At 36.2% G+C, this 13316-nt stretch overlaps 1 protein-coding gene across 3 annotated transcripts in view; it reads right to left on the bottom strand.

The window, feature by feature from the left end:
* Positions 1–13316, bottom strand: part of CHL1 (cell adhesion molecule L1 like) — a 201800-nt gene that overhangs the window by 62488 nt on the left and 125996 nt on the right. For all 3 annotated transcript variants that reach the window (XM_012802491.2, XM_012802490.2, XM_023510698.1), the window contains 2 exons: positions 11780–11885; positions 8983–9170 (listed from right to left, as the gene is read on the bottom strand). In XM_012802491.2, coding sequence (XP_012657945.1) covers positions 8983–9170; positions 11780–11885 — 294 coding nt within the window. The remainder of the gene's footprint in view (positions 1–8982; positions 9171–11779; positions 11886–13316) is intronic.

Consider the following 13316-nt stretch of genomic DNA (forward strand, 5'->3'; position numbering starts at 1 on the left):
AAGTAAATTGTCAACTAGATATTTTTGTGTGGCTATGAGGCAACTCCACTCCTGCAGCTTGCCAGCATATTTCACATGGGGATTCCACCAACACGAAAAACAAAATCACTCAACTGTGTTTCAGTAAGACTGGACTTGACCCTGAATTGGCTCTCTGCAAAAGGATCAGAAGGTCCTGGTACATCAGTAACTACCAAAACAGGACTTTAAGAAGTTTTGGAAACCCCATTATAACTGAGTCCAGATGAAATCAACTTCTCTTCCTTATAATGTCACTATCAGTCTGTTTGCATGAGCACATCAAGCCCATCACAGCATCCATCTCTGTGCTGTTCTCCAGTAGGACTTCCCATTTATTATTTGGGGGAGTAGACAGATTTCCACTCCAAGGGTATACAAGTCACCCAAATATATTCAGATCTAGGTTCTTGAAAACTTCCTTAGTTAAAATTTAGCATGGCAAATCCTTCCTAGAGACAAGCTACCTTCACACCGCATTCTTACAAGAGCTATCAAGACACAGCAAGGCTGCATGAGCCCCACGTCGGTTGCTGTCAATGAGTTTTGAAAACTCATCATCCTACCTCTTTCCAAGTAATATACAGGGAAAAAAAATATCATCTTCAAACCTGAAATAGAGATGACTTCTAACAACAGATTTAATATGTATAGGATATCCTGTAACATAAACTCGGTTCTAGTCCAGGCACTAAAACCAACTGGCTATGTAGCTTCAGACCAATATCCTTAGCTTACCGTATTTTTAAAACACTTTTTTTATCATCTCAGAATCTTTTGAATTTATCTCTTTAACTTCCTCAAAGACCTCACTAGGTTAAAAACTTTTTCAGCATAGAGCGATTCCATTACGTCAACACTTCATTGAGTAGTGAAGAGTAGTAAAGAAAAGGCATCAGGGTAATTTAACTAAGTACAATGCATGCTAAGTAACCACATCCATGACACAGGCACTAGTGCCCTAACCACTACCAAGTTATGTGACACTGAAGTTGTCTTCTCCGGGCACTTAAGGAATAAAATCAAAGGTTCCCTATATTCTCCTAACCACATAAGATTGTGCTACTCTACTACCAAAGTATCTTCCACACAGAAGTAAAGGCCTGTCTATTGATCCAGAGGATGTGATACCTGAATGAACAAAGTGTGGGCACCACAGCACCAAGCTGTGCACATTAACTCTGGAGTCAGCGGCTTAGGGCCCCATCCTGGCTCCATCTCTTTCTCTGTGACCTTGAACCTGTAACTGATGCATTGCACTATCCTCATCCCTAAAAGAGGAAACATAGTGACACCAAATCTTTTGATTTGTGTCAAAGTTTAAATGCAATATTTCATGGGAGCCAACTGAAATAGTGCCAAGCACTTAGAAAGGACTCGGTATAACCTTGGCTACTATTCAAATATTGTGACTTCACTCGGTACAAACAGCCACACCTGTAGAGATGGGGTGGGCAAGGGGACAAAGAATTTTCCTCTGCTGCTGCTCCTGATTTTCCCTGCAGGCTGGGTCTTAACAACTTCTGTAATTTTCTGTCATTATTTGAATTAACTATTTCAGAGGAGGTGGGGAGGCAGATGGCGGGAATGCTGTGGATTTCACATAGACCCTCTGATTTGCTTATCCAATCGTTTCTCCTCTTCCCATCATTGGTCTCATCTTCCTATACCGAAGAGCTGTATTATTGTGACGTCTCACTCTGTTGACAGGATTGGCGTGGTGAGCTTTGGATAGGGTGACCAGATTTTTACATCTGTAAGGCGGGGGCGGGGCAGGCAGGGCCTAACAACAAGGCAAACTTTGATAAGCAGTTCTCGATAATTACTTCTCAGCAATTATTTATTACAGTTTAACATTATAAAATTAACAAAAATAATATAAAACTCATATTCTGGCGAAATAGCCATATGGCGGCCGAAAACCGTATATTCCCTTCTTGTTCTCCAGCCCGTTCGTGCATTCTTTCCAAAAAGTGAGACTTTTTAAAACACCAAGGGACGTGGGACAAATTGATGGAAAGCGGGACTGTCCCGCCAAAATCGGGACGTCTGGTCACCCTAGTTTGGAGCGCCTCACGTTTTGCTCGAATGTGCCTGCCGAGTTGCTTACAGCCTCGCATAGTTATCACGAGTGCATGCTACCAAACTCACAACCTGTGTCTCCTCTCACTCCAGTTTCCATCTGTAAAGAGACTTAATTGATTCCCATTTCCTGTAGAGTACCCCATTAATCCACTTAGGACTGGAGAGAAATAACACTGGCTTTCAGTCCATGAGCTCCCCATGAATTCAGGCTAAGGAAGGCCACCCAGGTCAGCCCGTTTCATTCCAGTCATTCACATACTCCCACCACTGAGAGCAAAGTTCTCAAACTTAATTAGGCCTTTCAAATTCAAAGTTGCACTCTCCACTGAGCTAATTGATCTTTGGTTGGTTTGCACATATTAATAAAAGAAAGGAGCACACGCTGCCATACCCTGCTTTCCATGCCCTGCACCTCCCAAATCAGACTCATCAAAAGCCCGGGTTTATCTTAAGGAAGTTGTCCTAAGGAAACTGAGCAGGCTATGGAAATGCAGATAGCTAGGCTGCTAGTAATTCTTTCAGGTTTTTATTAAATCATTTATACAGGATTTCATCTCAACGTCTATTTCTTAGATTATTTTAATAGCATGTAGAAATTTGGTTATTACCGTCATATATTCTTTTATTCTCCAGCCTATCAACCAAGAAGTCAAACACTAATAATATGTATTTTTGAGGCATCTAGAAGGCAGTGCAGAGAAATGAAAAAGCACAGAAAGTGAAAGAATCCATAGGGGAAAAGACTATGTGTTATTAACATCAGATTCCATGTATATGTAATGACCAGAATGTAAATGTAGAAAGGCAGAAAGTTCTATTGGTGGTTGCCCAAAGCCTGCAGCGGGGAGCAAAGAATAATGCAAATGATTACAAGAAATCTTTTTTGGGATGGTGGAAATGTTTTAATACTAGATTGTGATGATGTTGCCCTAAAAAAAAAGTACTAAGAGAATTATTGGCCAGAAATAGTAGCATATGCCTATAGTCCCAGCCCCTCCAGAGGCTGAGGCAGGAGGATTTCTTGAGCCCAGGAGGTGGAGACTGGCCTAGGTCACACAGAAAGACCACGTCTAACCATTAACTGTACACTTAAAACAGGTAAAATTTATGACATGTCGATGATGCCCCAGAGAAGTTGTTTAAAAAAATCAGAAAGAAAAATCACTGTAGGTTGGGATTGTCTGGGAATATTAAGAGGAGAAAGCTGATCCGCACCCTCTAGGGTGGGTAGCATTAACCAGCCCAAACAGAATTGTTTATATCCTTATAGTTGATAATCAAGGCAAGAAAATAGCTTCTGTCCATTCCAGACCCACCCCTGCCACATGCACAGGATGTACATTTCTTAAGGACAGTCTTTGCCTTTGTTCACCAGCATATCCCAAATTAAAGGAAAGTGGCTAGCACATGAGGAGAGCTTAAGATGTGTTGAATAACTCGCTCCCAAACCCCTACGTCACTTCTTGGAAAACACATGTCGTTAAATAAATGATTTTTCCCATATTTAAAAGTGGTATATTTGGCTTGTTGGTTGGTTGTTTCAGCTGTCACTCCTTCCCTAGCAAACACAACTAAAATGTTGAAAATAGAAAAGTAAGCCTTGTATGTGGGGTTTCGGTTTGCAGAGAAGAATATCAAGAGATTGAGAGGCAGATACTCTAAAATTCGAATTGCAGTTTTTATCCATACGAAAAAAAGACTCCGTTCTCTACAATTTAAGGGAAGTCTCATTTGTTCAAGGTTGTAGGAAGCTTTAAATGGTCTCTGATGTATAAATTCCTAAGGATTGGGGTATCGGTCCTATTTGACATACAGATCATTACAGAAAGCTGTCAGGTGATGTAGTAATGTTGGGAGAGCCCGGAAATGATGCATAAGAAACCTAATTTATTTTGCTCTTTTCTACAGCAGCAGAAAAATAGAACAATTATCCACTACATAGCTCAGATCCAATTTCCGTCTCTTAACTACGATACTCCCATATTCTGATCAGAACTATCCTTACATTGTTCACGTCTCTACTTGGTCTGCTTAGATAAAGAGAAAAAAATATTTTTAAAAAATCCTGTAATTGCAGAACCTTCTACTAAACAGTGTCATTTCTTTCTCTGTGAAAGGTCTAGCTGCTGGCTTTGCCTGTGTCTCCATAGCAACGGAATTTAGGTTAGAAACACCCTCACGCCTTGTCTTCCACAACAGACATTTAATCTCCTACTCTCTCTTCTCTCTCTCTTTCTCTCACATCATCTATTTCTAGTGTTATTTCAGTTAAAATACCGCCTTCATGATCCACAATTTTCATGGCAATACTGTCTGGTCTAGAATCCAAGAACAACTCCTATGAAATGTCATTTCAAATCTAAATTTCTGAAGCCAGTTTCCAAGTTTACACGTCCCTGCTCTATTACTATGCAATGGTATCTCAATAACCACATCTACTTGAGATGAGTGTGCTACATACATATCCTTCTAACTATATACAAAGACCATTTATAAAATAAATACAAAGAAAGAAAGAAATTACAACTAAAACCCTTCACCTACAACTCATTTTACAAAAAAAGGACATCATCCTTACTTCTGCCTGGCCCTGAACCCAGGCTATCCTACTTCACATCCAATTTCCATCTCTTAACTACAGTGTTCTCATATTCTGAAGTTATTTATGATAACTTCTCATAAATATTATTGCTATCATCCTCTTGTTTTTCATTATAATCTTACCACAATAAAATTCTACTCCTTTCAATGTTTTATTCGATCATACAGATTTTGAACTTATATAAAGAAAAATCACACTGTGTGTATTTGTCCAGGATTTGCTTTAGCTCAACACATTTCTTGAATTTTTTTTGCTGGTGAGTAATATTTTCTACAGGACTATGCCACACAATTTATGTATCCACTCTACTGTAAGTGCACTGTTGATCTTTTTCCAGGTTTGTTTCTTTCTTTTTTGAGACATAGTCTCATTCCATCACCCCAGGTAGAATACTGTGGCCTCATCACAGCTCACTGCAACTTCAAACTCGTGAGCTCAAACAAGCATCTTGCTTCAACCTCCCTTATAGCTGAGACTGTAGGGCCTCCATGCCATCATGCCTGGTTAACTTTTTCTATTTTTGGTAAAGACAGCAAGGTCTCCCTCTTGCTTGGGCTGGTCTTGAACTCCTGACCTCAAGCAATCCTTCCTCCTTGGTCTCCCAGAGTGCTAGGATATTTAAGTCAGTGCCTGACCAATACATTTGATAATATAGGTAATGTTGCTGGTGTACATGGACATGGGGCATGTGGGCACAGGAACAGAATTGTTCGCTTACAGCTTGAAAGCATCTTCTACTATGGTGGCTCTCACCAGCAGTGCATAAGGGTCAGGTGGCTGCCCATACTTCTCCATAACACTATTAAGCTCAGACTTTGTAACATCTCCCCATTAGGTAGGATTAAATGTTTTTATTATTTGTATTACACATGGTCAGTTTATGATCACAAATGATATCAAACATAATTTCACATTTTGATTGGTCGTTCCACCGTGAGCTTCAAGTTTTTATATTTCACTGTTGTGTCATTTGCATCTTTTCCTAGAGGTTTGTGAAATTATTTACAAATAGACGATATTTTTAATTCTATGCATTGTCAATATTTTTTCTGAGTTGTTTATCTTTTTTCTTTTCTCCTGTTGTCTTTTGATAAAAGAGGAACTGAGATCAAATGTAGTAGAATACATTCTTTTTTTCTGGGGGGGGACAGAATCTCACTATGTTGCCCTCGGTAGAGTGCCCTAGTGTCACAGCTCACAACAACCTCAAACTCTTGGGTTCAGGCGATTCTCTTGCCTCCACCTCCCATGTAGCTGGGATTAAAGGTGCCCGCTACAATGCCCAGCTATTTTTTTCTTGCAATTGTCATTGCTGTTTAGCAGGCCTGGGCCAGGTTCAAACCTGCCAGCCTTGGTGTATGAGGCCGGCACCCTAACCACTGAGCTATGGCACTGAACCAGTAGAATCCATTCTTAATGATTTCCTTAATGGGACTTTAATATTTTTCCTTTAAGAAATCTTCCCCATATTTATTGCCTCAGAAATAGATTGTCCCAATCATTTTTTAATTTTTAAAACATCTTTTCCCTTTCATGGTGAGGTCTTTTAATCCCTTGGTTAAGTGGTTAAGTCTTTAATCCACATGGAAAGAATTTTCATGTAAGATGAGATAGGACACCAAAATCAATGATTTTCAATGAGAATTATCAATTATTCCGTAACAGTTTGTTTAAAAAAGAGAGACAAAGAAAATCTGTGTTGATTCTTCCGTATTGATTCAAATATGTGAGGCTTTGTTTCTGGGTTCACTATATTCTTTCACTGGCCAATTGGTGGAAACCCTGCACAAACCATACTGGCTTTAATTAATGACATTTTCTGCTGAGTCTTAATATCTGACAATGCCAAATCCACATCACCTGATGATATTATTCAAAAGTTTCTACCACATTTGGCTATCTGTTCCTCAAATATGTTTATAAATCAGCTGGTTGCATTCCACAAATAAACAGGGAAAAAACCAAACTAGAGGGATTCTCTTTGCAATTATTCCATATATCACACCTTTGAGGATTGGCATTTTACCTTTTCTGAATCTTTCAATCAATGAAAATGGTTTATGCACTTCCTATTTTTCTTTTACTGTTTTCTTACAAATATTTACACTTTTCACTATGAAAATTGCGTGTCACTCTGCTGGATTTGTTTTCTGTCTCTCTATTTTTTCTTCCTTCCTTCCAGTTTATCTCATGGCTCCCACATTTTCACTTTAAAATTTTGTTACCTTATAAGCTTAGATCACTAATTGTCATTCATCCTTCTTTTCTAACATAACTTTAAAGATAATAGACATCTTTCCGAGTAACGCTTGCACGACCTCAAGCATATTTCTCACGTAGAATTTTCACTATCACCAATCACATATAGAAACACATTCTATTTTCCCTGGCTATTTCTTATTTGATGCATGAGTTACTTAGAAATATATCTATTAGTTTTCACAGACAGGACTTTTTTGGCTTTCTTTTTATTATTGATTTCTACCTTAATTGCATTTTGATTCTATTTTCTTTGCTGCTCAATGTGTTCAAATGTAATTTTTTCCTATGTGTGTGAAAAAAGGCGAATTTGGCAGTTTCAGTCACAATAGTCTATGTGTGTTCATGAGTTTGAGCCTGCGACTGGCTCTGTAACTCCTCTCTGTGCTCACTTCTCTCCGGCTGAGTTACCACATAATGTGAGAGATACGTTGACATCACTATCACTTAGCAATCCCTGTCATTATTGTGATAGATTTTTCTACCCTAGTTTTGCTTCAATATTATGTATGGCTAGTGAATTAATCTCCAGGAAGGCTTTTGAAAATAAAGTCTATTTTAATTGATACTAACGTATTGTCACACCCACCTTCTTTTGGATAGCATTTAACTGAAATGTCTTTTCCATTTTTTTAGTTTTAATAATTCTGTGCCCTTATAATTTACATGTTATGCTTTAAAGAGGTACAGTTTTGTTTTGTTTTGTTTTGTTTTTAATGTGGGGCATTCAATCTATTTACCTTTAGCTTTAATTTGTGATGATTTAAATTTATTTCTACTTTTTCTTTCTGCTTATCTTACTTTTTCTCTTTTCTTTTCCTTTCTTGTGTTTTTCTCCCTCTCTCACACACCAAATAATTTGATAATATTCACTTTTGCCTACACTTTGAGTGTGATTACTCCCTATGTTTTACGATTTAACACTTTATTTATAAGATTCTAAATTTGGTCAATGTTTTCTCTTTTAGAATTTTATAGGAACTTTATAACAATTCAAATACAATGCCCTCTCTGAGCTTTGGGGATTCTTTGTTATTTGTTTTTCTGAGGTTTGTGGACATTCTGCCCCCTAGAATCGTGTCCATATTATGCAAAGTCTAATATTTTCTTAACGTTCCTTCAGTGTCTAAGACTCTAAAAGAAGCATTTTCCAAATAGACGCTACTGACAGTTGTGTACATAATTATTAACCCCGAAAGCCCTTCAGTTAGAATTGTGTGATGTTGGATTCCTTTCAATCAAGGATTAGAAATGACCAAATGTAGAAAGTGGTCATCAGATTTCCCTTGCGTAGAAGCCAAACATGTTAATGACAAAGTAAACTATTCTTGGTGGCAATTATTTATAAACACGTCTCTAATAGCAAACTATTTTACAGTTTTCATGACTTATTTATCCTAGACATTGCCAATCACTGGGGCTCCTCTCCTAACAGACACTAATGAGGCTAGGTGGGACTATGCGACCTGCTTTATGTCACCTAACAAGATATGAGCAGGAGTTGCCTGTGTAACTTCTCATTGGCAATATAAAATTGTCATGCTCTCTGTCCCAGGTTCTTTGACCAAGGTGGCATGCTTCACATGATGGAACCACAGGATGATGGTGTCTCCATTAGCTCAGATCACCAAGGAAGCTGCCTAAAAAACTTGTGAAGAGCTGCCAGACTCACAGCAACTGCTTTATAATAACTATGTTGACCCAAGGGCTTTGGATTATCTATCACTCCACTACAACTTAGCCATATCTAACTAATAATGTATTTGGTTTAATTTTCATCCTACAATGCACAGCAGATATTATTTTTTCCCCTGTTAGAGATAAGGTTACTGCAACACAGCAAAATGGTGTTGCTTTCTGAGGTCATCCAATTTTAAGGATCAAAAACTGAAAGTGAATTTTCCTTATAAATAAAATATAAGACATACATAAGGGATTAAATTAATAATGTCCAATATAACTCTTATTTAGCACTTTGCTAAAACATTTGTAAATGAAATCCTCATTGCAGTACTTACTTGGAACTATAAATTCTATTTCTTCTGACATAGCGACTCCTAGTTTATTAGAAGCAAAGCAACGGTATTTTCCCTGGAAGTGAGATATGTGCCCTTCATTTGGGATCTTGAAGGTTCCCGAATTGTTAAATACGATTATCCGAGGGTCAGAGAGATCAAAAGGCTTGTCATCCTTAGTCCATGTGTATCTGTAAGATAAAACTAAATTTAATAATGATGAAAAATCATAATCATTTCTTAATTTTAAAGTATTTATAGACAAATGCACAAAAGTGATGAAACTAAGACATTTATGATAAAAATATATATACATAGTGCAATATAATAGAATACAAATAAGGGTCTCAGAAAAATCCAAGATATTTAAAATCCATAAAAACTCGACAAATGAGAAAATAAAATTTAAGGTAGCTTTTGTTTTGTTTCTCTTTAAAATTAAAGTGATTGGGCAGCACCTGTGGCTCAAAGGAGTAGGGTGCTGGCCCCAGATGCCAGAGGTGACGGGTTCAAACCCAGCCCCGGCCAAAAACTGCAAAAAAATAAATAAAATTAAAGTGATTGTTTTTTAAACTATAAAAGAAATGCAGGATTATTACTGATATTTTAGATACTACAATGAATACAATATGTCCATGTAATTTCTATTTGTGTATCTGTGTTCAGAACTCACCCCAAATCTAAAAGCACATAAGCCAATTCCACTCAATTTGCTCATGGTTCCCACCAAACTTTTTAGGCTCTTTGGTCATATATTTGACCCCATAGAGGATATGACATTTTGCCCATTGAATTTTTTTTTTTTTTTTTTGCGGTTTTGGCCAGGGCTGGGTTGAACCCTCCACCTCCGGCATATGGGGCCGATGCCCTACTCCTTGAGCCACAGGCGCCGCCCTGCCCATTGAATTTTTAAGTTATTGCGATCTACTAAAGACAATTTTATGACAACGAATCTTCCTTTTTTATGATGTTCTCTCTTTTATGACCTCTTATGTTTATACCGTGATAAGCAACCTTACATATTTATTTTTTTGGTAGTTGTCCAAATATGTCCTTATGACAGTTCCTTAGAAATGAGATTAATAAATAACACAAAGAATGTCTATGGTAATTGTATTCCAGGAAAAAAAAATGCACATAGTTCAATCCCTACTCCAGTATTCTAGAGTGCAGATTCTATGGAAAATGATGTAAAAAGACTTTTAAAATTTTTATCAATCTAATAGACAGATAATGATTTCCCAAGTAGATTTTATTCATCATTTTATATAAGAATTACACATGGAAACTGGGGTTCATTTCAGGACACCATATTAATCTATCTGATCTTTCATCCAACAGGGATTACAAGCCTTCAGTGAACACATATTCTCATTAGGAGTAGGCCACTCTCCATTTTTTTGCTTTTCTCTGTGTGTTTTATGTTTTATTGGTGATAAGTGTATGTTATTGTCTTTTGACATAATAATTCTGTTAATGTATACATGATATCAATCAATCTATATTCACATTGGTTAAATAAATTCTCCTTCATTCCATTATAATTCTATCTATATTTTTATACATCAAATATGTTCTAATTGGTGAAAATATAAAAATAATGATAATTTAACATGTAAATGATCTACTAAAAATGATTTTTTAAGATCAAATTATTGGGGAATAAAATGTTAGTCACAACATAATTTAAAATGATTTTCATTTAAGGGTGCATATTTTTAGTGGATATAAATAATCATGCAGTTCGATAAAAACCTTTGGCTTTGCTTCCCATTTTAGAATCATATAGAATTTTAATAACTGGAATTACTCCAACAGCCTCTTCCCCGTCACTTCCATATATCTACGGCTTTTTCTTCTTCCCAAAACACAGATGGTATTTTGAAAAAGCTCATCAGTGAGTTTGATCACCTAGGGCAGCAATTCTTAACCTGTGGGTTGTGACCCTTTTAGGGGGTCTCTACTGATAAGATATTTACATTAGGATTCATAACAGTAGCAAAATTGCAGTTATGAAGTAGCAACAAAAATCAGTTTATGGTTGGGGGTCACCACAACATGAGGAACTGTATTAAAGGGTCGCGGTATTAGGAAGGTTGAGAACCACTGACCCAGGGTTACAATTATTTAATTAACTAAACAATAGTTTTACTATTCCTATAGTAGTCTACCATCTGAGATGACAATATTTCTATAACAACTTTAAAAACTCAAATAATAACCTATTCACAAAAAAATCTATTCACAGAATAATGTACTTGTCAAATTTAAAGACATGCAATAATAAATATGTATAGACAGTTGTTTATAAATATGTTAATTTTGGCTTAACAAATGTTACTTTTTCTAAGTAGAATAAAAGATCTTTTAGTTTTTAGTTACCTTGTTACTTGTAGGGTAAGGAATAGTTGAGTATTCGTTATGTGCCAAAGATTACTCTAAATATTTGACATAAGACACCTTCATTTATGAGAAAAAACTACATCTGGCAGAAGCATGTAAAATAATGTAACTTTATTTTTATAAATATGGATAATATCCATTTGTAAACCCTTCGCTTCAATCAGAGCTAGAGTACACCTAAGGTTGTAAAAGGTGGTAGTAGTCTAAGGTGTACAAGGTGGTTGTACTCTAAGTCTACATCTGATTGAATCAGATTGGATTCAATTGATTGAAATTCAAATTTGATTGAAATCGAATTTTAATTCAAATCAAATCAATTTTTATAATGGTCAGAATAAAAAGTAGTATGAAGAACAATATGCATTTAAAGACTCATTTCGTGGGAAGGAAGACTCACGTTGGCTCTGGATTGCCTTTAGCTTCACATTCAATTTGAAAATACTCATCAAAGGGAAAGGCAACTTGCACTTTTGACTGTTTTGTGATTGTTGGAACCTGTTGAACTAAATATTAAAATATGTGGTTAAACAACACACTCTACAAATACTGGGCAAAGTCAATTTAGTGAAAACAGAAACAATTTAAACCTACTTTCTATACTGGTAAGCGAATGGATGATACTAGATTGAAAAACCAAAGAAGGAATCTTACTTCCTCTTTTCACCATGTATTCACTCCCAGCAAATACACTCCATTCCCATCACGTCATGTTAAACTCGAGCAATGTAACAACTTTTAAAGCAAAGGAAAAATGATCACAACTTTAAAGTATCTGGTAGTAAAATAACTGGCATTCATACTTAGTTCAGTTATTTTGAAAGTTGTGTTTATAGCTTTCCATGCTTCTGTATAAACATTTTACCTAATTTATTGCTTTGACATTATTTCTTCCCATTGATAATGGAATAACTTATTTGGTAATTCTCCTATCGTTAAACATTAGATTGTTTTCTATTTTTTCTTTCCAGGTAACTTGTATTTCAATAGACATCCTTGAACATACGTGTTTTTCCTTACTGAATTTCTGATTCATGATGAATTTCTAGACATGTACAAATGATAATGACTCTACGTCAGTGTTTTTCAACCTTTTTTATTTCATGGTACACTTGACTCTATAGTTAAGCTTCTGTGGTACACTTAAATTATACTGATCAGAAAAAAGAATAAAAAATTAAAAAAAAAGAATATTATTACTGTGCTTTGAACTGCTTTCAAAAGTAATTAATCATCTTTAAAAATTTTTGTGGCTCACCTAAGATCCTCGCACGGCACACAGGTTGAAAATCACTGCTCTGGATAAATGCTAATATCATTCACCAAGGGACGTTTCCCACAAACAACACTGGAGTACAGTGTCCCTCCATTTCATTGCTACCACTGAACACCAGCATTTAAAAACGATAAAATTTACTAAGTACCACAAAGAAAAATATAGCTTTCCCTTCTCATTATTTTGATTCCGTGTATTGCTTTAGCTAATACTTATTTTTCCATGAGTTTTTTTTAATATTTATCATTTCCTATTTATAAATTTTGCTTTTATATCTTTTTTCCTTTCTTTTTTTCTTTTTTTCTTTTTTTAAGCTATCCACCCATCTCAGCGTCCCACGTAGCTGGGACCACAGGTGTGCCATTATGCCCAGTTATTTATTGTTATTATTATTTTTTTTTTTTGATACCCAGGCTAGTCTCAAACTCCTCCTGGCGTCAGCTTCCCAAAGCACCAAAGTTATAAGCTTGAGTCGCTGTACCAGGTTGCTTTGATATCGCTTCCCACTTATTGGGAGTTTGAGTTACCCTGTTTTCTTTCCTTAAACAATAGAGTGGTTTTTGTTGTTTTTAGTGGATTCTTCATATTCGAAATATCCCCTCGTCTTGTGACAAACTTGGCTGAGTGTTTGTTCAAGATGAACACAATTTTTTTTTTTTTT

The sequence above is a fragment of the Otolemur garnettii genome, unplaced genomic scaffold, assembly GCF_000181295.1.
Source record: "Otolemur garnettii isolate 467f Iridium unplaced genomic scaffold, OtoGar3 scaffold00015, whole genome shotgun sequence".
NCBI lineage: Eukaryota > Metazoa > Chordata > Mammalia > Primates > Galagidae > Otolemur > Otolemur garnettii.